This window comes from Schistocerca americana, chromosome 1 (assembly GCF_021461395.2).
Source record: "Schistocerca americana isolate TAMUIC-IGC-003095 chromosome 1, iqSchAmer2.1, whole genome shotgun sequence".
NCBI classification, from domain to species: Eukaryota; Metazoa; Arthropoda; class Insecta; order Orthoptera; family Acrididae; genus Schistocerca; species Schistocerca americana.
In genome coordinates this window covers 999,037,820-999,065,619 of record NC_060119.1, presented here as the reverse complement: position 1 = coordinate 999,065,619, position 27,800 = coordinate 999,037,820, and the positions used below count along the sequence as shown (strand labels likewise).

Here is a 27,800-nt window from a genome sequence, read left to right as displayed (position 1 = left end):
ACGTCGCTCGTCAGCGCGAGCTCCTCCGCCAGTTCCGAACACAAGAGCGGCGTGAGTTACGGCGCGTTTTGTACCGGGGGCGCGGCGGCGGCGGCGGCGGCGGCGGCGGTGGCGGCGAGAGGCGGACGCGGCGACCGTCAGCGGGTCGCGAGTCAGCTGGCGGGGGCGGAGCCCGCCGTCAGAGTGAGCGCGTGCAGCAGCGGCAGCAGCAGCAGCAGCGGGGGCGGCGGCAGCGCGGGGGCGGCGCCCGCCTTGGTGGCCGCGGCGGGCCGGCGCACCGTGGGCAGGCCCGGGGACGCCAGCGTGAACTCGTCGTCGTCCATGCCTGCTGCAACACAAGGAGGGCGTCGTGTTAGCAACGGAGGGTCGTACGCACGGGGTCGCTGTTCGTGATCAGGTACGATGTTAGTGTGATGACAGTTTTTATAATGATTATGACTATTTCAGTGTATCGTTTGGTGACACCATAATATAGGGGCTATCAAAAAGAGTCACCCAATTTCTAAAAAAAGATCATAGGCCTAACAATTGTGTTATTTGAGATACGTGCGTGAACAAAGTACTGTTGGGGAAAGAGCGAACTCTAGAGTTTTACATGGTTCCCCATAGGTAGCAGCCGTATGCGCCCACTTCAGTTCTAGTAAAAATGACATCGGGACAACACGAAGTGTTTTGAGTTTACGTTTAGTGCAGTGAGGGTCAATAATAACTGCGTGACTTTCATACTAAATATGGTGTACGCCCTCCTACAGCACGGAGCATTAGGTGATGGCATGAACAATTCCGAGAAACAGGTTGTTTGTGTAGACGAAAATCGCCCGGCCGTCCCCGAGTGTCTGACACAGACGTTGAACGCATCCGCCATTGTTTCCCAAGGAGTCCGCAGAAATCTTTTCGGTTTTGAGCTTGATAGCTCAATAAAAATGTTCAAATGTATGTGAAATATTATGCGGCTTAACTGCTAAGGTCATCAGTCCCTAAGCTTACACATTACTTAACCTAAATTACCCTAAGGACAAATACACACACCCATGTCCGTGGGAGGACTCGAACCGCCGCCGGGACCAGCCGCACAGTCCAGGATTGCAGCGCCAAAGACCGCTCGGCTAATCCCGCGCGGCGCTTGACAGCTCAACATGCCCGGGATGTCCGTCTGGCGTGTATTGCGTTGACGTTTACACATGAAAACATCCAAATTTACTATTGCAAGCTCCTCGTAAGGGTGACAAATATCGTATGGAGTTCCGTAACTTCGTTTTTGGCAAGATGGAGGATGGAAGGTTTCTTCTACGCTTAGTGTTTAGTGACGAGGCAACATTCTATTTAAGTGGAAAGTTGTACCGTCATAATGTGTGAATATAGGATACGGAACAACAACATGAAGTTCTACAACATGAGAGGGACTCTCCAAGATTTTACGTTTTGTGCAATTTCGCGGGAAAGGTATATGGTCCACTTTACAGGAAACAAATTCCCAGATATTCTTGAGAACTTTCTTTTCCATAGTTGGAGACTGATTCGAACGACTTCATTTACCAACAGGATGGCGCACCACCACAATGGCATCTGGAAGCGCGGGAAATTTTAAATGAAAGGATCACTGAACAATGACTCGGTCGCTTTGAACCAAATGATTCAGCATGACATTACTGGCCGCCTAGGTTGCCGGACCTGTTTGTATGTGATTATTTCTTGTGGGGGTTTATAAAAGACTCTGTGTATGTGCCTCCGTTACCAACAACAATGAAGATCTGAGACTTAGCGTAACAGCAACTGTGAAAGCTGTAACTCAAGACATGCTCGCTGCTGTGTGGGAACAATTTGAATATCGCATTGGCATATGCAGTGCATCTCAAGGGGGATATATCGATAACCTCTGAAGACGTATGAAAAAACAGGTTTTGAATTCTCCGAAATACAATATATATGTTTATTAGTTTCATAAAAATACACGTGCCAAATCGAATGATTCTTTTTGATACAGCCTATACAGATGTGTTACCTAAAATTTTTTGCCAGTTATGTTTACTGTAAATACGCTACTGTTTGTAAAATATGAAACACTCAGGAGGAATGACCTGCAAAACACCATGATAGGAGAACGTATAGGGCAGAGGAACCATAATAATAAGTGAGGTAAATCATACTTGCGACGAACAGTGTATTTGTCCAAACTCCGAATAGCGAGTATTCTGTAGGCTTTCTAGCCGAACAGCCGAATATTACGCAAAAGTATTTGGCTGGCACGGGGCAAAAAAACTTTTATCGATGTGTTTGTTTGCCGACAGTGGTGGCCGCGCGGTTCTAGACGCTGCTGTCCGGAACCGCGCGACTGCTACGGTCGCAGCTTCGAATCCTGCCTCGGGCATGGATGTGTGTGATGTCCTTAGGTTAGTTACGTTTAAGTATTTCTAAGTTCTAGGGGACTGATGACCTCAGATGTTAAGTCCCATAGTGCTCAGAGCCATTTTTTTATGTGTCTGTTTCTTGTTCGTTTGTTCAAATGTACTTACGTCCCTTTCACGCCAGGCAGTCCCGCAAGCTCAATTGTTACCGCACTGCGTGTTCTGTTGGAAAGTTTAGTTTCATACGCATCGTCAATAAGCTGTCAAAGTTTATCGTACTCTCTACGTTATGATTTGTCTAAAAGTGATATTGTCTAAGATCTAACTAATAATGATCAATTATAGCTTCTAAAAGAGTCGCCTGTATGCACATATTTCGAGAACTATAAAAATAATTCGAAAAGCTGTGTGTAAATTGTGCGAAATAAAAATTTCTGTTTGTGATTATGGAAAGAAGGCGGCTACATCAGGAATGATAAATCATTGGAAATATAAACACAGGGATGAACGTCGTAAGTTGAAGTCTATGGTTCCAAAGGGGCAAGAAACTGCGGATCAAGATACAGATGTAAGTAAACCTTCGACATCAGAAAAGCAGCTAAATTTTGAAGAATGCGCTGACATACGTGAACCATGGGATATAAATAATCCCAAGCCTGGAAAAAACAAGATCTCTTAATTCCCTAAATGATAGCACTGGACAATGAGCCGTTAAATACAGTAGAAAGGACCGGTTTTAGAAAACTGATTAATAGCGCTTTGGTGCGGTATAAAATACCAAGAATAATTCCAGGAATATGTCGTAAGGTGATTGAGAAAATTTAAAGACTACTTTGAGCGACTGATTATATTTCCGTGACATGCGACAGGTGGACGTGCGTCCATAATCAGAATAGTTTTTTAAGTATTACTGCACGTATTATTCATCGTGAATTCAGTGTCAGACAGGTAGTATTGAGCATTAACCTATTTGAGGGACAACACACAGCAGAAAACATAGCGATTAGGTTACAGTAAATTGCAAGTTTATGAGACATCCAACTGGCAGAAACTCATGTCGTTACCAATGATAATGGACGAAACATAGTAAAAGTTGATGACTAACTGAAAACCTCAGCTGCCGACAGGTGTTGTTGATATACCTCGATGTTATCATTTATTCCAGGAAAAAGCTTCACGGTCATCAACAGTAACTGTTCTTTCGAGAACAAGTTACTGTCTTCGTATATATAGTAAAAGTTGTTAGTAATGCAGAGCTGGCCTCAGTGTGTTATTTCACTCTCACTCTTCAATTAATTGTTAACGGCTTACTTTTGGCTAAGTCATATGTGACTCAAATGACAGCTACACGTTTGAGGATCGGAACTCCCTTTAATCATTCAGGTAGTGCATCGGAAAAGCTGCATACTAACCAAAAATAGTTGGATCTGCCTAAGCATGAGTGGGCGCAAAACGTCAGTACGCGGTGGAATTTCGTCTATTACATACCTGCAAGGCTAATGGAACGACAACGGGCTATTTCGCTATATCTAATGGACTGTGATATTGCCAATCTGACTGCTGTACAATGGGAGCTATTAGAGCAACTTTTGAAATTATTACAACCATTTCAGGAAATAACAAATACAACAATTATCCAATAAGCTTGCACGTCTGAAATCATTCCGTATATTGTTAGACTAATGTGATACTGTGATAAAACGAGCACATCATGGTTAACACCCAACTTAAGCCGGGTGAGGCTTGTCATACAACAAGGGTTACAGGGAAGATTTGAAGACATCACAGCAGGTAAAAATCGTTTAGTGGTTATCGCTTTAGCCCCATGCTTTGAAATGGGTGCTTTCACCATTAAACTGCAAAAAGGAAAAGTAAGGCAGAGTATTTTCGTCGGCAGACTAAAGATGAACTGTGAAACGAGAAGCGACGATAGCGCGAATTCGTTCCCTATGTGGACCATGAGTCTAAGAGAGAGACTATTCACTCATCTTTTATGGATTGCTAAGAGGAGGTGGTCGCAGAAAAGAAAACACAGCTCATACTGGGACAACGAAAGTAAAAAATTGCAATTGCAACTGAAATACACCCCACAGATATGGAGACAAGCAAGAAAAGATAAACTTCCTTGTTTCGTAAATTTTGCAGCAAAATATGTGTCGGCGTCAGGAAGCAGTGTTTCTTCAGTGCGTCTTTTATCTAGAGCTGGGAATGGCTACGAGAAGAAAAGGAGTAAACTACTGCCTAAAAAGGCAGAAAAAATAGTCTTTTGCATCATAATCCTATGCTTCTAAATTTTAATTACGAAAATTCAAGTGCACGAAAAGTTATTTCAAAAATGTCCCTCAAAACACACACATTTACATTTTTAATACCTAGTTTTTTGTTAGTTTTTATTATAAGGAAGTTGATTATGTAACTGCGACTACTTTAATGATTATAAGATAAAAACATTATTATTATAAAGTAAATCAATATTTTCATTTTACATATTACCTGACTATTACGAAACATCTTACTTATGTATCCAGTATTCGGCCTAATAGTACCTATATATTTACGATATTCAGCCAAATAAAATGAAAGTAGCAGAGTAGGCCGAATACCGAATGATGGCTGAAGTCTAAGTGAAATGGCAGAGAGATGGCGTGGACAGAGGCCAAGCAGCAACCTCTTTTGTGTGGCCGGAGAGATCAGAGTTACGTAACGTTCAGTATGCGCAGAGCCGTCATACAAAGTGGAAACATGTAACCAAGTGCCACTATGCCTCGCCGACATCACAGGGTGGGATATCGGCATGTGCGTATGTTTGAATGGGGCAGAATGATTTGTTTCCGCTTGGCAGGTCTGTCGTTACATGACACTGTGGCTCGTACTGCTTCAACTGTGAGGCGTATATGGAACCAGCGGAAAGAACGACCAGTGGAAACAACATAGACAGGATACAGGATGGCACAATGTGACCACAGCGCGAGATGGCTGCCATCTTGCCCACTTGTCCGTAACGGGCAGAACAGCTTCGTCCAAGCGTTGGGGCGAAGCTGGAGTACTGCAACGAGTGCGGACATGTGTGCGTCGACGTTCTGACTTCGTATTCTGCCGGCTGGACTGGAGACACGCATGCCAACACCGTTGACTGCAATGAGCATCTGCTGGCGTGCTGAGATGCAAAATGTAGTGTCGTCGGACAAGTTCCGCTCCAAATTGTCCAACAGTGAAGGCCACATACACGTTCGACGCCTCCGTGGTGCATGCAGTCGGGCAGACTGTATTGTTGAGTGGCATAGAGGACAAACGAGGGTGATAGTTTGGAGCACTGTTGCCTACAACACGCGATCTGCCTTCTACGTCTTGAGGTAGCAGCATATTCAGGCACTCCTTGATTCCGTTCCACGACGTATAGCGGCTCCGAATGCAGCACATGGTGGCGCTGCTCAGTACTGAATTTCCACAATCACAATGCATGTACAGTTCTGTAACGCTAATCATCTGCGTAGTATCGTTTCCCTGATCAGCGGAATAAACTTCAACTGTGATCACATCTGTCAGTCTCGATTTTCCTCTTTTTCCAAATAATAGTATGTGATTTAATTATTTTCGTCTCTAAATTTTTAGATACTACACCTTAATTAGACATGTAATATGTTATTTCGTATTTGATGGATTTCTTCTGGGTTAATGCCGTTAGTGGAAGTTAGGAAAAGCAATATCACTGGCAGAAAGTAAAGACTTCAACAGGAGCGCTGTTTCTGGACACGAGTGTGACGTCAGAGCAGAGCGCGTAGGAGACTTACTTACACGTGTGACGTAAGAGCGAATACAAGCAAGTCGCGTCCACTGTCGGGTGTATGTGAAAGGCAGTTGTTGTTAGCAAGATACAACAGAATGACGAGTGTAGGAAGATGTAAGAGACTCCAATAATACACTCCTGGAAATTGAAATAAGAACACCGTGAATTCATTGTCCCAGGAAGGGGAAACTTTATTGACACATTCCTGGGGTCAGATACATCACATGATCACACTGACAGAACCACAGGCACATAGACACAGGCAACAGAGCATGCACAATGTCGGCACTAGTACAGTGTATATCCACCTTTCGCAGCAATGCAGGCTGCTGTTCTCCCATGGGGACGATCATAGAGATGCTGGATGTAGTCCTGTGGAACGGCTTGCCATGCCATTTCCACCTGGCGCCTCAGTTGGACCAGCGTTCGTGCTGGACGTGCAGACCGCGTGAGACGACGCTTCATCCAGTCCCAAACATGCTCAATGGGGGACAGATCCGGAGATGTTGCTGGCCAGGGTAGTTGACTTACACCTTCTAGAGCACGTTGGGTGGCACGGGATACTTGCGGACGTGCATTGTCCTGTTGGAACAGCAAGTTCCCTTGCCGGTCTAGGAATGGTAGAACGATGGGTTCGATGACGGTTTGGATGTACCGTGCACTATTCAGTGTCCCCTCGACGATCACCAGTGGTGTACGGCCAGTGTAGGAGATCGCTCCCCACACCATGATGCCGGGTGTTGGCCCTGTGTGCCTCGGTCGTATGCAGTCCTGATTGTGGCGCTCACCTGCACGGCGCCAAACACGCATACGACCATCATTGGCACCAAGGCAGAAGCGACTCTCATCGCTGAAGACGACACGTCTCCATTCGTCCCTCCATTCACGCCTGTCGCGACACCACTGGAGGCGGGCTGCACGATGTTGGGGCGTGAGCGGAAGACGGCCTAACGGTGTGCGGGACCGTAGCCCAGCTTCATGGAGACGGTTGCGAATGGTCCTCGCCGATACCCCAGGAGCAACAGTGTCCCTAATTTGCTGGGAAGTGGCGGTGCGGTCCCCTACGGCACTGCGTAGGATCCTACGGTCTTGGCGTGCATCCGTGCGTCGCTGCGGTCCGGTCCCAGGTCGACGGGCACGTGCAGCTTCCGCCGACCAGTGGCGACAACATCGATGTACTGTGGAGACCTTACGCCCCACGTGTTGAGCAATTCGGCGGTACGTCCACCCGGCCTCCCGCATGCCCACTATATGCCCTCGCTCAAAGTCCGTCAACTGCACATACGGTTCACGTCCACGCTGTCGCGGCATGCTACCAGTGTTAAAGACTGCGATGGAGCTCCGTATGCCACGGCAAACTGGCTGACACTGACGGCGGCGGTGCACAAATGCTGCGCAGCTAGCGCCATTCGACGGCCAACACCGCGGTTCCTGGTGTGTCCGCTGTGCCGTGCGTGTGATCATTGCTTGTACAGCCCTCTCGCAGTGACCGGAGCAAGTATGGTGGGTCTGACACACCGGTGTCAATGTGTTCTTTTTTCCATTTCCAGGAGTGTATCAAGATGCCGCCCTGTAATTGATTATTGGGAATTAAGGTGTACACGCAATATTACATGAAGAAATGGGAGCATTATAGACGACAAGGAAAATGACGGTTCAACATCTGGAACTTATCTATGGTTCATTTCAGTTAACGTTAGAAACTTTCTGAGAGGTTACCCAGTGATATTTTCACTGAAATTTTTTCATTAGCAAGTGTTGCACGTAAAGCTTGTAGGTATCTGATCATGTCACTATTCTCAGTCACTGTCGCCTATTCAGGGTGCTGCTCCCTTCCAGATAGTGAATTCCTAAGTGTCGTTGTTTAAATAGCTAAAAGAAAAGTATTAAGAATCATTGGCAGTTCTGTTTTTTTTTATTAAAATATAATCGAAAGGAAGTAATAATCAGGCCTCAACAAATTATCACTGTTGTTCAATAATATTTAGAGGCAAAGTAATTCTTGCTAATTGATTGAAAAGAAAGCATAGCAATATAACTTAAAATTACAGAAGTGAATAAATGAAGCTCACACATTTCATGCCTGTATCTGTTGTAATAATGCTGTTTGGTAGTGGCTTAGTTCGTATTTCAGCGTTGTCAATCTGTTGAAAGATAGTGATACATTTTATTCGTAGTACTTAGCTCTCCGTGTCCAGGAATCAAATGCACGTAAGCAACGTTAATCTGAGGTACATAAATTACTATCGTAACAAAGTAGCCACCTCCACTAGCCATTTACCTTTTAATGACGAATTTAAATACCTTATTCCAGATTAACATGTTTGAGTACTAACGATATAAGACAGCTGCTTTCCTTATTCATTGTTGTCTCGTAAGGCACTGTGTTCCCAGAAACATATGTCAACCTTCCATTGGCAAACGTACAACCAAACGATTACGTATTGATTTCTGTCCGTCCTATTTATCAAATTGTGGACAGACAATGGGAAGGTGACGTTATTAACTAACTTTTGTATTATTTAAGTTTTTTGTTGACCCCTTGAGTCATAAGGTACCGCTTTTCGATATTTAGTGATGGCAGAAAAGTAGAAAATGCAGGATTAGAATACATTGTTATTTAGAACGACTTGTCGTACAGTTCTCTGACAGCCGCTCAGCATTTCTTCGGAGACGAGATCCTTATCCGAAATCAAGTTCATTAGGCGTATGCAATCACAGTTATACTGTCGATGTGACTTATAAGTAAGGGAGGAGGCTAGACTTAAAAACCGGAGCTTGTAGATACGGGAAATTAGAGCGCGTACTGAGGCATTCAGACAGTCGTTTTTCCCTCGCTGGAACAGGGGGGGGGGGGGGGGGGGGGGATATGACTTTGACACGAATTGTGCCCTCCGCCACACACACAAATAGCGGAGTATATATGTAGATGTAGATGTACGCACATGTTTTCAGACGGTTGTAGTAAGGAAACGGATATGGATTAAAATTCGAAATATCATCTACTCAGTCCCCTATACAAGTCCTACCAGTCTGTAACGGGAATTTCCGAGCATCTTGTATTTTACATCTTCTGCACTTCGCCCATCATTACTTACTTTTATACAGAAACAGAAAACTCATCGACTACTTTCAGTGCCACAAATCATAATATTCTTTCCTCAGAATCGCTTAGTTTTATTCAGTTTCATTCCGTTACCCTCATTTTTCTTTCGTTGATGCCCATTTTACAATCACGTTTCAAGACGCTGTCAGCTATAATTAATAATATATAGTAAGGACACGTATTGACCAGAAAACGGTACAAATTAGCAACAGAGACAAACAACAAGTTATAAATGGTTCAAATGGCTCTAAGCACTAAGTGACTTAGTATCTGAGGTCATCAGTCCCCTAGACTTAGAGCTACTTAAATCTAACTAACCTAAGGAAATCACACACGTCCATGCCCGAGGCAGGATACGAACCTGCGACCGTAGCAGCAGCGCGGTTCCGGACTGAAGCGCCTAGAACCGCTCGCCCACAACGGTCGCCAAACAACAATTTGAAGTGCTTTTTGTATTGAAGCCAGTTGAAGACAGTGACTGGATGGATAACAAAGGTAAAATAAAACAAAAAAAGAATTCACCACGAAGGAATTATCCGACTAGGACGGAATTCCGCAGATGTGATGTACGGAGACTGACAAATATATTATCACAATTTCAGGAAAATTGGATGATTCAGCCAACTGAAAGAGCTTCACAAAGTACGCAAGTTACTAATGCGTTTGTCCACTCTGTCCCTTATGCCAGCAGTTATTCGGCTTGGCTTTTCAAAAATGGTTCAAATGGATCTGAGCACTATGGGACTCAACTGCTGTGGTCATTAGTCCCCTAGAACTTAGAACTACTTAAACCTAACTAACCTAAGGACATCACACACACCCATGCTCGAGGCAGGATTCGAACCTGCGACCGTAGCAGCAGCGCAGCTCCGGACTGGAGCGCCTAGAACCGCACGGCCACCTCGGCCGGCGGCTTGGCTTTGATTGATAGATTTGTTGGATGTCCTCCTGAGGGATATCATGCCAAATTCTGCCCAGTGTGTAGGTTAGATGGTAAAAAATTCACATCTGGTGCTTAGATCGTCAGAGTTCTGATTCGGTTGGAGAGCCCTTCCCATAATGCTCCAAACGTTCTCAATTAGTGAGAAATTTGGCGACCTTGCTGACCAAGATATGGTTTGGCAAACACGAAGACAATAATAAAAACTTGTCACAGTGTGTGTGCGATGAAATGTAAGCCTAAGATGGCTTGCCATGAAGGGCAAAAAAATATTAACTGGGTGTGGAGTATCGTCGACATACATCTGTTGTGTAAGGTATCTGCAGATGAAAAACAAAAGGGAATCGTAATCCAGGCCACCGATTCTGGCTGTCGACCTGGCGACAGTCAGGTCAATCTTCAGCCTGGAATGTCGTTGGTTGGAGTAGAACTGTCTTTAGTGATCAGTCCCGCCTCGAACTGAGCGCCGACGGCCAACGAAGACGCGGCACCCTTGCAGCACAGCGGTACGTCGATGATATTCTACGCCCCGTTTTGTTACCTTTCATGGCAAGCCAACCTGGGCTTATACTTCTGAAAGATAATACCCGCCCGCATATAGCGACAGTTTATACTGCTTGTCTACGTGCTTGTGAAACTCCATCTTCTCCAGCAATATCTTCCGATATCTCTGCAACTAGGAATGTGTGAACGATTATGGGTTAGGGCGCTCTCACCAATTCCGTATTTTGATGATGTAACGAGCCCAGTTGGAAAAAAATTGGGAAGATATCCCTCTGGCGGACATCCAGCAAATCCGTCTATCGATACCAATCCGAATAACTGCCTGCATAAGGGAAGAGGGGACAAACGCCTTATATACTTCTTCAATTGGTGAAACTCTTTCTATTGAATAAATCACCAGTCTTGCTGAAATTGTATTCATAAGTTTGTCTGTCCATGTACATCACAACCACGCCGCCCGAAGTGGCCGTGCGGTTAAAGGCGCTGCAGTCTGGAACCGCAAGACCGCTACGGTCGCAGGTTCGAATCCTGCCTTGGGCATGGATGTTTGTGATGTCTTTAGGTTAGTTAGGTTTAACTAGTTCTAAGTTCTAGGGGACTAATGACCTCAGCAGTTGAGTCCCATAGTGCTCAGAGCCATTTGAACCATCACAGCCACAAATTTCCGTTCCATTCGGATAATTCCTTGGTGGTGCGCGATTTTGTGTCTTAGAGTGTACGGACAGAATGCTTTTGCTAAAATAAATTCCGTTTTCAAGAGAAACCTTGTGACTTTTTGGAAAGGTAACTTTACAATCAGTGAGTACAAATCTTGACTTTGAGCTGTGGGACATGGACCTCTGCTGCGAAAAAATTGATGGTTGCTGAGAGAGAAAACTCCTTTGCATTTTGAGAACTAGGGAAAATCTTAAGAGTTAAAGGCGCGTTATGGTAGTAAGGAAGATGAAATAGATCTAAATCTACATCCATACACTCCTACGGCGTATGGCGGAGGCACCTTAGTGTAGCACATTCAGTTTCCCTTTCGTGTTTCCGTCGCGAATAATCGGAGGAAGAATGACTGCAGTTAGGTCTTATCATGGGCTCGTATCTCTAGAAGTCGCTGGACATGTAGTCTGACCACTGAACAGTAGATGGAACAGGCAGGTTCTAAATCTTGATTCCGAGGGATATGAAAAGGCCGAGATGACAAGATCGTCACATTAGAAAACATGTGGGTGTAGTATGAAAAATTGTAAATAAAGACAGTAATTTATAATAAAAATGTTCAAATGTGTGTGAAATCTTATGGAACTTAACTGCTAAGGTCATCAGTCCCTAAGCTTACACACTACTTAACCTAAAGTATCCTAAGGACAAACACGCACATCCATTCCCGAGGAAGGACTCGAACCTCCGCCGGGACCCGCCACACAGTCCACGACTGCAGCGCAGTAGATCGCTCGGCTAATCCCACCCGCCAGTAATTTATATGGTTCAAATGGCTCTGAGCACTATGGGACTTAACTGCTGTGGTCATCAGTGCCCTAGAACTACTTAAACCTAACTAACCTAAGGAAATAACACAATGCCCGACGCAGGATTCGAACCTGTGACCGTAGCGGTCACGCGGCTCCAGACTGTAGCGCCTAGAACCGCTTGACCACTCCGGCCGCCAGTAATTTATAGAGGTCACCTTTATGCAGCAGTGAATTTCACGTCTTTGATAAGAAATCGTATAAGAATTATATTTACATGAGCTACTTTCCTAGAAGAAACGGAGAAAAATGAACATTCCCTGAAGGCACAATGAATGAGCAGGGAAATAAATCCTAAGGAACATGGTAGGAGTCATTGAATGAAAAAGAATTTTAGCTACAATTCTATATATTAATGCGTTTATTTAAAATACGAAGTTATTTATTATTTACGTCCTGCAGGGTTGAAATCCCTTCCTGGTTACAAAGTTTTAACAAAATGAATTTAGTTTGGGTGGCAAAACATTGAGTTCAACGGAATTCAGCAGAAGATCAGTCTTCTTTTACTATTCTCGTTAGCTGCACCGTAAATGGTAAATATCATTGGAGGTAAGTTTTCAAGTTAGAATTAGTTTTCATGCAAAGATACAATTAGAATTCTCTTAAAGAATTACTGTCTTTGAGTGAAATTTAAGGGAACTTATGCTCAACTTCTGAGTTCAAGACATTTATGACGTATAGCTCCTAAGCTTGGGAATGGTCACCTGCATTAGCGCCAAACCGAATTCATCTGACTTTATGGTACATGCACAATATATTTTTCTACAAACTTCTTTCAGGGAGAATATTATTAATAATTACATCGATAAAAGATAAAATGGCATACAGTTTCATTTGAAGAATTTTTTTCTGTACGAATATACGGTACAGTCTTTATGCCAAGCAGAGAGGGCCTGTTATTTTTATCTTCTGAAGAGTGGGAAAAGTAGCTTTCGTTGTCGAAGCACAAAGACAGATCAATACATCGTAAGCTACGAGCATTCTCATATCTTCAACATTACCGAGGATTACTTTCTACATCCGTAAACTAACTTATGCAGCAGTGAATTTCACGTCTCTGATAAGAAATCGTATAAGAATTATGTTTACATGAGCTACTTTCCTATAAGAAACAGAGAAAAATGAGCATTCCCTGCATGCGCAATGAATGAGCTTTTATTTTGCATACCTAGTCAACTTCAGTTTTTTTTTTTTTCATCTGAAATATTTTCTAAATGTTTCTTGCAACGAAGCTTGATTAGCTACTCCTAAATTTTGTATCATTTATGTGATTTTCTGCGCATTTAGTTGTTCACTGCAAGCATGAAGAGTTCAGGCTGTCGACATGTAATTCCACTCAATTGGAAATTAACAGATACAGTTACCCATAAGAACAGTTTGGCAGGCATTCTAATGCGTTGAATACCACAGTAGCGATTTTTTTATATCTGGTGTATGTAGCAATGTGTGAATCAATGCTGTAAAAGCTCTTAATTTTTATCTGGAGTAAGGAAAACATTTTCTCTTTTACTGAATTTTGAATCAGCATTTTGAGTGATTCATGGGCTCACTTTTTCGCTGCATTCGTTGCGCAATAAAAATAAGTGCACTAGAAAGTGAAGACCCGTATGAGTGGTTTATTGACGACCGCTAAAACAGAAAAATGTCACGGTTGGAACGAAAGCGTGTAGCTATGTGAAATGGACTAAAGGGTTACACTATCGAACAGGTACGCGCGAGTGAAAGCTTTCACGGACGGTGGCTGGAGAGCGCCTTTCTGCCTCATGATTTCGCGTGCGCGCATTTTTCGCTGTGATTGAAATCATTAGGCTGGCGGCCCGTCGACACGTGACGACGCCGCCGACTGTGTTTCGGTAAATGAGGAATGTGAAAAAAGCAGCGCGACGCTGGGGAGAGGCTGCCGCAGGGCGGCCGAATGAATTCCGCGCGGCGCAGATTACACGCCGCCGCTCTGGAATTGCTGGTCCGAGTACCTGTAGCTGGAGCTGCAGCCGGAGCCCGCCGCGGCGGCCTCTCGTCACATTGCGTTCCTCTGCGCACACACTGATGGCAAATATCGGCTTTTAGTCCGCTGATGTCCTTCTGCTTCCGCTGGTTCTCCACCACCGCCGGCTGTATGGACGCGCGTGTCTGTGTGGAAATGTGCGTGCGTGTGTGTGTGTGTGTGTGTGTGTGTGTGTGTGTGTGTGTGCGTGTGTGTGTGTGTGTGTGCGTGTGTCGACTAAAAAATGCACAGCTCCCAGCACATCTCGTCGCACTTCCGCTTCTTTTTTTAACGTTGGCTACATTACGGAGACGTTGTACACGCTTTAGGTACGATGGACGTGGCGTTAGGAATCTAGCTGCGTCCAGTTCCACATCGCCACTATATTCTCAAATTTATACGTCGATGCCAAGTAGAAAGCACAAATAAAAACTTCAAATGCAATTTCTATCCATTATGTCCTCTTATATATACTTTTAGAGCTACACTTTACTGTTTTTAGTGTTCGTACCTCAATCTGTAAAAACGGAATCTTTATGGGATCGATTTTTTGTCCGTGTGTCTGACCGTACGTTAAACACCATTTTGCTTAGGAATGGTTAGATATATTAAGTTGAAATTTATGTCAAACACTAACGTGCGTTTCGTTGACGGTGTTGAAGTTTTAAGCCTCTAAGTCAACGTAATATAAAGATACGACTATTTATGCCACGCACACGTATTTTGATGATGGCAAACTCACTAATCAATACCTATAGGGTCCTTCCCGTTGGTCTAAAATTTTGCGAAATGGTTTGCCGGCCGCGGTGGCCGAGCGGTTCTAGGCGCAACAGTCTGGAACCACGCGACAGCTACGGTCGCAGGTTGGAATCCTGCCTCGGGCATGGATGTGTGTGACGACCTTAGGTTAGTTAGGTTTAAGTAGTTCTAAGTTCTAGGGGACTGATGACCTTAGAAGTTAAGACCCATACTGCTAAGAGCCATTTGAACCATTTTTTTTTTTTTTTGCAAAAAGGTTTCACAGTAAAATTAAAGGAAAAAATCTGGAAAATACATTGCATAAAAACATTTCTTTTGTTGCAATTTGCTGCTCGTCTGTCTGTCTGCACTTCTGTTAAGACACCCTTTTCTGAGGGACGGATAGAGGTGTGAAGCTGAAATTTATGTCAAATACTAAGGTCTACAGTCCATTGGAGATGATAAAAATTTCAGCTTCTAAATCAATGCAGTGCCGACTGTTAAGACGGAAAGGGTAGATGTATCAAGTCGAATTTTATGTCAAATACTGACGTCTAGGATCTCTTGGTGCTGTAAAAATTTAAGCTTCTATGTCAGTGTAACCAAAAGATTCGACTTGTGTCACAAATAATCATAATTGCAAACTCACACACTGAAACCTATAGATAAAGAATCTCTATATATATAAGTTTGTGCGGAACTCTCATAGTGCAAGCGCTACTCGCATTTGTCCAGTTCTTTTTCCCTTTAGTTATAATTTTGTTTTCGCTATACAGCCATCCACGGCGTTTACGTGGTATCATTCTTAATGTTTATTCTATTATGCATTTCTGTAATTGATATTTACAAAAAACCAAGATTTGAACAATGATTGAAACACAAGACACCAGGCAGAGAGCACTCAATCTTCGCAGCGACACACGTGGCGGTGGGCGGGGGGGGGGGGGGGGGGGGGCAGGCTCATCGCCCCGGGCCACCTTTTACCCCCGGGAAGATCCTCGATACTTTTTAGCTAGCAAGCTTGTTGGATCTGGGGCTACTTTGGAGGGACTGGAATGACGAGAAAACACCCGCTGCTATCCGGAACTGAACCCGGGTCCTCCACGTCTCGAGTATAGCGCTCTATCCAGTATACCACCACGGTCCTGAGTTTAGGGTAATTACATCAGAAATTAAAAAACTATGATACGAAAAAGTATCATACAAAATAATTACATCTCACGAATGTCTTACTTCTACATCTGTACCTACATCCATACTCTGCGAACCACTGTGAGCTGCGTGGAAGAGGATCCTTCCTATTGTACCGCTTACAACGTCCTCTTCCCATTCCATTCGAGTATTGATCATGGGAAAGATGATTTCGTAAACGCTTCTACACACGCTGTAATTAGTCTAATCTTGTCTTTGTGGTCTCTGAGCGATACGAATGATATTGTAGCAGATTCCAGATATCTCACTCAGAGCTGATTTTTGAAGCTTTGTACATGATCCATGTTTTTGTTGTGGTCTGCAGTTCTGAGACTGGTTTGCTGCAGCTTTCCATGCTACTCTATCCTGTGCAAGCTTCTTCATCTCCCAGTACCTACTGCAACCTACATCCTTCTGAATCTACTTAGTGTATTCATCTCTTGGTCTTCCTCTACGATTTTTACCCTCCACGCTGCCCTCCAATACTAAATTGGTGATCCCTCGATGTCTCAGAACATGTGCTACCAACCGATCCCTTCTTCTTGTCAAGTTGTGCCACAAACTCCTCTTCTCCCCAATTCTATTCAATTCCTCCTCATGAGTTATGTGATCTACCCATCTAATCTTCAGCATTCTTCTGTAGCACCACATTTCGAAAGCTTCTATTCTCTTCTTGTCTAAACTATTTATCGTCCATGTTTCACTTCCATACATGGCTACACTCCATACAAATACTTTTAGAAACGACTTCCTGACATTTAAAACTATACTCGATGTTAACAAATTTTTCTTCTTCAGAAACGCTTTCCTTGCCATTGCCATTCTACATTTTTTATCCTGTCTACTTCGACCATCATCAGTTATTTTGCTCCCCAAATAACAAAACTCCTTTACTACTTTAAGTGTCTCACTTCCAAATTTAATTCCCTCAGCATCACCCGATTTATTTCGACTACATTCCATTATCCTCGTTTGGCTTTTGTTGATGTTCATCTTATATCGTCCTTTCAAGACACTGTCCATTCCGTTCAACTGCTCTTCCAAGTCCTTTGCTGTCTCTAACAGAATTACAATGTCATCGGCGAACCTCAAAGTTTTTATTTCTTCTCCATGGATTTTAATACCTACTCCGAACTATTCTTTTGTTTCCTTTATTGCTTGACAATACACAGATTGACTAATATCGGGGATAGGCTACAACCCTGTCTTACTCCCTTCCCAACCACTGCTTCCCTTTCATGTCCCTCGACTCTTATAACTGCCATATGCTTTCTGTACAAATCGTAAATAGCCTTTCGCTCCCTGTAGTTTACCCCTGCCACCTTCAGAATTTGAAAGAGAGTATTCCAGTCAACATTGTCAAAAGCTTTCTCTAAGTCTACAAATGCTAGAAACGTAGGTTTGCCTTTCCTTAATCTTTCTTCTAAGATAAGTCGTAGGGTCATATTGCCTCACGTGTTCCAACATTTCTACGGAATCCAAACTGATCTTCTCCGAGGTCGGCTTCTACCAGTTTTTCCATTCGCGTTAGTATTTTGCAGCTGTGACTTATTAAACTGATAGTTCGGTAATTTTCACATCTGTCAACACCTGCTTTCTTTGGGATTGAAATGATCCATGGGTCAACTAAAGCCTTTAGCTGTTGGTGCTGCCCTTCGTTGCTAACTGTGCTGGTGCCACAACTTCGAGCAGTATTCTAGGATAACATAAGTAGTTGGTAGCATCTTTCTGTTTGCTGTCATACACACAACTTAACACTTTTCGACAGACAACGATCTCATTATCAGGTTGTCATATTAGTACTCTAAGAAGATTAACAACAGACTTGCGTCGTTTATTAAATAAAACAGAAAAAAGAGAAAATTGGGCTACTGAACGCCTTACACTAAAATTGACAAAAAATTAAAAAAAGTAAAAAAAATTGTAAAAGTTTCCCGCGGTGGTATTGCGAAAGCGCAGAATTTTGCTCAACATTTATGCTATTCTTCTGGTTGCCCCCTTTACCTCTTTTGGAAGATGCTATTTGCGTATTGTTCACGATCGTCACCCTATGGCTATTTCATCAAAGAAATACTGCTAATTTATAATATTGCGTCTGAAAATAATTAAAAAAAGACGTTACAAAATCTCATTCCGTTGTTTTTCGCTTGCATGTTAATAATATCTTTAAATTTCTTTACATAATGGCAGTCCCCAATTCTTCCAGTAATAGAGTATACGTCCTTCCTTTCCTATGTACATGTTTTTCAGTCATCTTCTGTTCCGAAAAGTGGAGACCTGTTTCTTGGACATGGTTAGCAACAACTGATTTACCTTAGCTACTTAGTCTGAATGTAGCTTTGTTAGTTGTATGTGATCGAAAATGATCTTTCCGTCTGACCAGTATACCCAGCATTTCAAACCAAGTGACCATCGATTTCATGGAATTTTTACAGCTGATTACAGATTTTGTTTCACTGTTCATCATACGTTTTATACTCGAAAGTATGGTTTAGCCATGGGGTTCGGCATTTCAGAATCTATGGCTGATAATTTTGTCAATGACGCAGGGAATAAAGTCGTAAAATCTGACGAAGCCGCTACGTGTAAAATGGTTTATAATAAACGTTACATAAACGGTAAATTCTTGCTTGTTCATGGTTTTAGAGGAAGGTACCGCTAAGAAACAGAAAACAAATTTAAGGACGGGCACCAAAAATTTGGGTTTTGTATAGAGCACGAGATTGACACCAATTTGTGATTCCTTGATTTGAACGTTAGATAGTAGAGTAATAAGCACGCATTTACTATTTGCAGGAAATTGATCTTGTTATTCCCAAGATTCATGCCATCCACAGGCTGATAAAGAGCCTGATTATCGTAGATTAGTACACAGAGCAGTCACTACGCCAATGAGTAGGAAAGGTAGAAACGTAAGTAAATGCCATTAAGAAAATATAGGGTAACAACCGTTACAAAGCAGGTTTTTTAACAAACTTCGCTAAAAACTTATAAAAATAGAAAGAATAGACGAAAAAAAGAAACTGAATTCTAAGCCGCACTACGGAAGAGTCTCACAAAAGATCGCGAACATTTTCATACCTTACAGTGTCAAAATAACGTTCCGAACAATTAATCTAGTTAGGTATACCTGAAGCATGGCAACGGTAAAAAATAGAAGAGTTTGAAAGAACGTAAGTACATAAAACACACTGCACGTCCTTTGATTCAAGGGCCATTGGACAGATGAGAAGCGAGCGGTTCTAGGCGCTACAGTCTGGAACCGCGCGACCACTACGGTCGCAGATTCGAATCCTGCCTCGCGCATGGATGTGTGTGATGTCCTTAGGTTAGTTAGGTTTAAGTAGTTCTAAGTTCTAGGGGACTGCAGACCTCAGAAGCTAAGTCCCATAGTGCTCAGAGCCATTTCAGCCAACAGGTGAGAAGAAAATTTTAGATAAATACAGGGAACATAAAGATGCATTCAGACTAAGTAACTACGACACGTCAGCGGTTGTGAAACATGTGTACGAACTGGCCATAGGAAAGAAAGGACGTAAATTCTATTTTCTGGAAGAACTGGAGACTGACATTCATGAAAAGGAACATAATAACATTTTTAACGCGCTAGTGAAAGGCAACGGAACGAGATTTCTTACGGCTTTTTAGAATTACTTTAAATGAATGCATCATTATAGATTTGTATTACTTCTTTGATGAAATAGCTAGAAAACTGAAGATGGTCATTGCATGGCCGAAACCGGTTATCACTGTGTCATAAACATGTGATTGCGTCTATAAATAAACAAAAATGTTTTACATCATAATCAATAACGCACTCCATAGACAAAATGTCGTTTTTTCCAAAATAGCTAGAAGCTGACTATCGTAGACAACACCAATCGTTGAAATGAGGAAAACTTACTGTAAACGTAAAGGGTGTTCGCATTGATCTGTTTAGGACATCCTCGAATATCTAGATGCTAGATGTGGAATTGACTGTTGCTGTTCCCGAAACGGAGCACAGTTCTTTAATTATTGCTCCAGCTGGCTCGATCCTCGATTAAAGATACTTGCAGCCACGTCGAAGAGGTATGAATTTCCGTTTACGTGATGAAAGTAGAGGAGTCTCTCATTCACGAAACACGGTGATGTGCTAGTGCACCGCGGTGATTTATGACTGAGTGCTACGTCTGTGAAACTGCCGTTTGTAATACCATCAGCCCTTTTATTTTTAGTTCCTTGTTTCCGTTCCTCCTGTCAGATAAAATCGCTGGTTGATTAATATCGTTTTAATTCAGACTAAATCGGGAAATCTGGCCAAATCCCTTGTAATCTGTTAGTGAGAAAAAATCATTTCACATTAATATTTCTTTATTGAACTTTAGCTCGACAATGATGTGAGCGATAACAGTTGTGTTGTTTATTTACCTACCTTCTTTCGGTGTGCTATCATTAATTGGTTATAGAATCGAAGCAAATATGAGGTGTTTACTCTCAATTTCCCCAAAGTGATGAAGACATATCTGTACTTGTTTTAATAGATATTTTATTAAGTTTAGTCGTCGATAAGAGAAATTGTCCCATTTCTTCGCCAATCCTTTCGAAGTGAGCTCTCACAGCAAATAAGTTGTACCGTCATTATCTATGAAACGAGATAATACTGAGAAGTGCATTTATGTTTTATTGTTCTTCAGGCGACCAAAATCTCACCTTAATCTCACAGAACGTGTACTTACTAGCTCCTTCTTCTTTGTGGTAGAAGAAACGAACGGAGTCCTGCTATGTGTGGGTCTGCTGATGTGCTGGAAGTGTTAGTAACTGTCACTGACTCTGCCTCAAATCGCGTGTGCTACAGTGATGGGTCCAAACATCACGACCACCCGTTTAGTAGAGTGTTGCAAATTTTTTGGAACGCAGTACAACAGCAATTCTGCATGGCATGGATCAGACTATGTGGCATTAAGAGTGGTCAGCTTGTGGAAGCAGAGATGGCGGATGGTGCTTTAACTGTCAGTGCGACAGCACAGCGGAGCGAGCCCCGGGTAAGCACGGGATTCTCCATGGCAGGTCCACGCTGGCATGGATAAGGTGGCTGAAGAAGACACAGTGGCGCCTAAGGTAAACCATGTAAGATCAACACAGCATATTTCAAGGGACCAACATGTCACAATAGACACAGACTCACTACAAAAATCGCAAGAATGAGAACAGTTCGTAGTAACTGAAGCATGACTGTATAAGTTCTAGGAAACTTGCAGCTGTCTCTGCTTATGAATCCATATCGAATTGCGAATAAAAACCGGTGAAACGTTTATATGAGACAACATGTATTTATCTAGCAGAAGCACGCACTGTCACAAGCTGTCCATGCGTATAGAATGATTATAATTAAACTTTCGCTACCGGAGAGGGTCCCCATGAGAAACGAGAGATCTTAGTATAATGGTACTTCTTTCAAAAATTCGTAAGGACATTCGAAAGAGAATAACTAATATACTGCTAAAGAAACACGTTTCAACACCCACATGAGAGGATAACGTTTGTGCCGGCCGCGGTGGCCGTGTGGTTCTAGGCTCTTGAGTCCGAAACCGCAAGACTGCTACGGTCGCAGGTTCGAATCCTGCCTCGGGCGTGGATGTGTGTGATGTCCTTAGCTTGGTTCGGTTTAAGTAGTTCTAAGTTCTATGGGACTGATGACCTCATATGTTAAGTCCCATAGTGCTCAGAGCCATTTGAACCCATTTTTTTTTTTAAACGATTGTTAATTATGCACCATGTTTACGTTCAAAATTACAAACGTGCCTCACTTTAACGGCCATCTGCATAAATGACAGCTTCGAACTGCGCTATTGATACCATTTCACGACTGTTTGCAGCACGTTTTCAATGTTGGCCCATGGAATGATCACATTTCGCTACACAGCTCGTGCACTGGTAGAAGATCCCACTTTGCGCTCAGCATTCTCGGCCATGTTAATAGTAACTTCTTGAACAATTTATGCCGCAACTGACCGTCGGCCTCTCCCAGGAGCAATTCGCAAACTTCCAAATGCTTTTAATTTCCCTATCATGTTCTTCAAACCGGCTCCGGAAAGTGGACCTCCCCCTACATCCCAAACCCGACGATACTCGCAAAGAAGACCAGCACTATTGCTGTTGTTTTAATAAAAAAAGCTTTACGATTAAAGCGCTGCTCGTCTTGTCCACACTGATGTTGACTGTCTGCAATTGTAACGCACAATGACGCTTATGTTCGTACCCTACGCCACCGTACCGGTACCGGCGCCTAACGGCATGTTATGACACTAAGACTACTAACAAGGCAAATCCTGTAGCGCACAGTCTGAACGTCATTCCTGTAAAGTTGAGTAGCCGTATTGTAAATATATTTTCGTCTATATTCCCTCAATTAGTGAAAGCTTAATTATAATCACCCTGTATTTCGTAATTTAAGCGTAACTATTGCACATCGTAAAATCGGATGTAAGCAAGCTTAAAAAATTTTCTAATAACTTACGTAATATGTTTCTTTTCTTTTCCTTTCGTTTCCTTTGTAGTCGGAAGCCACAAAGTTATCGTAATAAGTGTAGGTTTATTCTTTTAGTATGTATATGCGTGTAAATATCCTTGATTTAAATGGAGGTCACTTTTATCACGGAATTACGTGTTCCTATCTCTCGGCATATGATGTTATGTAATGCAGCCAGGAACACAATCGAACACGATCAGTTTGGGGATCGAGATATTAAGATGTGGGGAGGCATTATGTTACACGGGCGTACTGACCCAATTTCGAACACTACACACTCAGCGGTCAACATTACCATGACACTGTACTCATTCTTTTTGCTTTGTTTCAACATTTATGGAAGACAACGCGCGACCACGTAGGACAGGTGGAACAACTCTTAGATCGAGAACATATGCGACGAATGGACTGTCCTGCCCGATTTGACGCCATCGAGCACATATGGGAAGCGTTGGGGAGATTTATTGCAGCAGTCAACAGACACCCAAAGGCCATCTAGCAGTTCTCAATCGCGCTGGCGGTGGAATGGAAGTCCTTAATTCCTTCCCACAGGAACTCCTTACCAACATTTTGTCTACCATGGAAGGATGCTGCAGAGTGAGCATTTCGGTCCATGTTGAACACACACTCGGTTAAGAACCAAGTCCAACCTTTTGTAACTTCCAGAGCTTATCACTCATCGCGGTGGCTTCAGTGTTGTTACTGTCTTTGTACAAAAGCGTCTTTCGTGTCCCTCATCTTGTGTATTTCTTCTGGTTATCTCATGTGCTACACCGTTGCAGTTCTCCCTATGTAAGGTCCAAGTGTCATCGATCTACGTTACTTGACAGTGACGAACGACTTGCTAGTGCCAGCAATATCGAGCGAGGGAAGGCGTTCCTGGAACCGTTGTGCTTGCGGTGGTACGTGTACTTCGCACTGAAGCTCTAGGGAGCATAGAGACATCAGAGTATACAATATATCTACATTTTTCGATCGTCGGATGTACGGGGCTCTGATGTAAAACACGAATACTGCTTCAAAAGGCAATTACTATAAACCTCTTCACCAGGAACAAAAAGGTGAAGCCACTACCACAGTAATCCTTAGGGCCATTCCTTGAAAATAAAGGTTTCTCTCCCTCCAAACAGCGTGCGAAGCTCCAGCAACGTCGGGCGGATGATGAAAGAAGGAGCAGTGAGCTTTCGAAGGAAAATAAGTCCAGAAAGACAAGGACGTCTGCACGGAGAGAAGTGGAGAAAGAATTCTCACTCCCCATGGAGTCCTGATTGCTCTATTAACAGGAATTTTTGTTGGATAGAGCTACTTCAGTAAAGTGCCAGCATGAGGCGTTAATTCACACGGCGTACGAAACCCAAGAAATGTTGAGCGAATGACCAAAGAAGAAAGGCAGTGCTTTCACGGTAAGTAGCAAGGTAAGAAAGACACGGCTCTCTGAACGGAGCCAAGTGGAGGACAGATTGTCACTCCTCAGGGAGTTCTGATTACTGCACTAACAGGAATTTTTGTGAGGTAGTCGTATTTCAGTCAAGTGGCAGCTTGAGACGACACTGCATTGGTGTGTCTAATACATCACGCACCTTCTTGGTTGCCTGGAAGCGCTTAAGGAGAAAGGGCTAATCGCGGAGTGGAGCCTGCGGAGCGACGCGAGGTGGCAGACACGTCGGTGGGCACCGTAAGGACCCTCGCGGCCCTCGTTAGACGCCGCGGAGCACGTGACTGGCCAGCAGAGAGGCCGCCGTGTCTGCCTCCTCAGCAGCTCCCTCGTGGCTGCTCCAGGCCACTCGCCCTGCTGGAAACGGCCGCGACTGCTCCCTGTCTTCCTTTCTGCTTAAGGCCCATTGTTTCCCTGCGTCTGCTCGCCTAAATTGGCTGCCCAAAGGTGATACGAAGACGGATTAAACGAACATTATGCCGAGCAGTAATACATAGGCATAACAGGCTTCCAAAAGAATAGCTTGAAGAGAAGTGTCATATCAGCCTCTGGACTGACGACCACAACAGCAACGTTTCCATCTAATTTATGGACAATAGTAAGCAATTCAGTGAGTGACTGTAACTTCCTGTGAAAACTTACAAGCCGATTTGCTTGCCTCCTTCCATTAATAAGCTAACACTCTCTGCTCGTTGTGATGACTGTGAGATATGTGGAAAACATGCTTCTCATCACTTTATTTAACTCTAATGACGGCAGTTGATTGTGTGTATTGTATCTGATAGAAGTTCAGATGTTGTCTGTCTGAACTTATGCTGCTTCTGCCAAGGGAATTTGTGCGAACCTTGCAATACGTTTCTCCCGGAGTTAAGGAATGGCTGATGAACACAGCACTGGGAGTAACGGGGCAGTCTGCTTGTCACCCAAAGGATTAAGAGGCTGGGCGGTGGAGCCACTGCCGGCCGTAGTGGCCGAGCGGTTCTAGGCGCCTCAGTCTTGAACCACGTGGCTGCTGCGGTCGCAGGTTCGAATCCTGCCTAGGGCATGGATGTGTGTGATGTGCTTAGGTTAGTTAGCTTAAGTATTTCTAAGTCTAGGGGACTGATGACCTCAGATGTTAATCCCCATAGTGCTTAGAGCCATTTGAAAGATTTGGTGGAGTTACTCGTATGAGTCTCGCGGTACTCTCATATCACTCAACTAAGAACGGGATTTTCAGCGTTGTGGTGTACAGTACCGTCTGGTGCCCGGCTAGCGGGTCTGAGGCTCAAGGGCTGTCAAGCAACCTGATAATATCTGGAGAGAGCTCACTAATCCTGAAGAGGCCAGACCTGCTGCTGTGGGAGCGAAACCTCGTGAAGTACCCGTCGCCTTCGTTTGGAATACAGGAAATTCTGATTTCATGAACAACGCTCTGATTCGCCTAATGCCTATTGATGTCAGACGGAAATTTCCGCAACAAACTTTGAGAGGAGAGTGGCCCTGATTGACATATTGCGTCGTGGGAAATTATCTAACATTGCAGTTTCACGACATTGTACAGAAGTAAATAACATTTTCACTCGTTCGTGCTTGGTGCCGTACTGGTACAAACGGACAGTCGGGTGCAGGGACGCCTGATCGCACTCTTGGATCAGTCGTTTTAGAAAAAACTTCACGTTTTCGATCGCTGAGGGGCAATCGTTCTGGTGCCCTGCAATCACACGTCGTCCCGACGACGTAGAGCGATCCACAGCTTCGGCAGTAATACAGATCACGCCCTGATCCACATCTTCACGTCCATCGAAACGACAAGAGATTGGTGAGCACAATGTGCAGCACCCGTTCGTTAGTTGGGAGTTTACCATTGTATAACAGTACATCGACGCCACAGTGCCGTTCCATCCCACTCACGAATATAGGTACCTTTCATTTTGTTTCAGACAACTACTGCATAGTAAAATTTAGAATCGGCGCGTTTATTGAAATCATTGAAAGATTGTGTAACTTGATTCCACTATCCTTCCCTGTACATCGTACTTGTGCTAATTAATTTGTCTGTCATGTTAGATTCGTAGTGTCTGTTGGTTTTCTTGTGCACAATGAAGAACTAATGTAATAAATCTCCATTTTCATCCGAATTTCATTCAAAGAGGACATTGTTTCCTTCATCTCATTTTCAGTATCAACTGTTTTCAAAATATAGTTATTAATGGATTTTATAGCAATACCCCACCTTATGTTCGCTTGTTAGTGCTGAATTTCTGTTAGCATATTTCCAGTGTGTGAAGGGTATCAACACTGGATGTTAAGGAATGTGTCGCAGTTTAGATAGCCTCTGATTCCTGTAATGAGTTCTAAGTTCACACTCTCGGGGTATTGCATCCGTAGCCACCTCCAGAGCTTAGTCATCTCCACTGTAAATTAACAATCACCCACTCGTGGTACTCTACTGTAATAAGTATTTGACACAAATTGTGCTTTGTTACACTCGGGTAGTATTCCCGGCAGTGGATGAGATGAAGAGCTTCGAATTAATATTCTTTTATTCCCCCATAAAAATTTTAGATTTCTCACAACTAAAGTGAAAAGCAAATTATCCTCAGGCTTTCATATCGGTAACACACTTACAGAACGATGCGGTTTAGAGGTAAGACATTGGACTTGCGTTAGAGAGGACGCGGTTGAAATCCCATCACGACCAACCAGATTTCCTTGGTTGCCTACATCGTTTAAGAGAAATGCCGGGATGGTTCCTTTTAGAGGACAAGGTTGATTTATTTCCTCATGTCTCCTTAATTGTTTGTACTCCGTCTCTAACGATTTCGTTCGTTGTTGACAGGGCCTTAAACTTTTTTTTATCCGATTCCTGGATGCCTCACGCGTTTCACACCTGTGTGTGAGTTGGTCATCATGCTATTAGGGAGTGGTAAGAAATAAGATATTGCTTATAGGTTTCGATAGAGCTAACGATGGTGTTCTCCCGAAACACCTCCTCGGACGATAAATAAAGTTCTTTCGGCGATCAAGATTTGTGGCTTACCATTTAGTGTCAATATCGTCGCTGACACCATTAGGGAAATTTTTCTAATGTGGTAAAATCACTCTACATTTGCAGCACTTCTCCCACAAATGAATTTTTGCTAAAAATGTAGTGTGGCAAGTGCGGCTGTAGGTACTGGATAATACAAGCCAGTCCACAATACATTAACTTTGGTTCCTCAAGGAGCGAGACGGACAAGCTATCTAGTAACCTTTTCCGAGATATGCAAGATCGCAAGTTAATATTGAGGTCTGCCAATGTCGGTTTGAAATATCCTCTGTTGAATTGCTCGAAGGACGGTCCATAACCTCGAGCTCTTAGAATCTCTCTCTTGTGTCAATTGTGCTCATTACGTAGGAATACAGATCGTGTGTTATATATAGTGATGTCTCAAACCAAAATACTTTGCGATTATCCACTGTGGTGCATGGTCACTGAAATCACCGACTCACGGTGCTAACACATGTGAGACGATTATGGCACAGTAGATTCGTCCGATAAAAGCAGAAAAGCCTCGGGGTTCACATGTCCATTGCATTCTGAGCTGACTGCTGTGTGTGTGGAGAACGGAGTAATGGCCCAAGTTTGACCAGTTCAACCCGAAGCATACGAGGTCAAACTGCCAAAGCAGATAACTTCTCACATGTAGGCGAACTCCAGTGTAATGCCTTTAACGTAGAGAAAGCTATGTGCTTTATTACGATCATGCAGTCTAGACAA

General features: G+C 43.4%; 1 protein-coding gene across 1 annotated transcript in view; it reads right to left on the bottom strand.

Moving 5' to 3' along the window:
• Positions 1–224: 224 nt before the first annotated feature.
• The window catches only part of LOC124548682 (neurotrimin), a gene marked incomplete at its 3' end in the record, with an annotated part of 1,196,053 nt that continues 1,168,477 nt past the window's right edge, over positions 225–27,800 (bottom strand). Inside the window, exon 12 of the mRNA XM_047125186.1 lies at positions 225–325. Within this exon, the coding sequence (XP_046981142.1) occupies positions 225–325 (101 nt within the window). The remainder of the gene's footprint in view (positions 326–27,800) is intronic.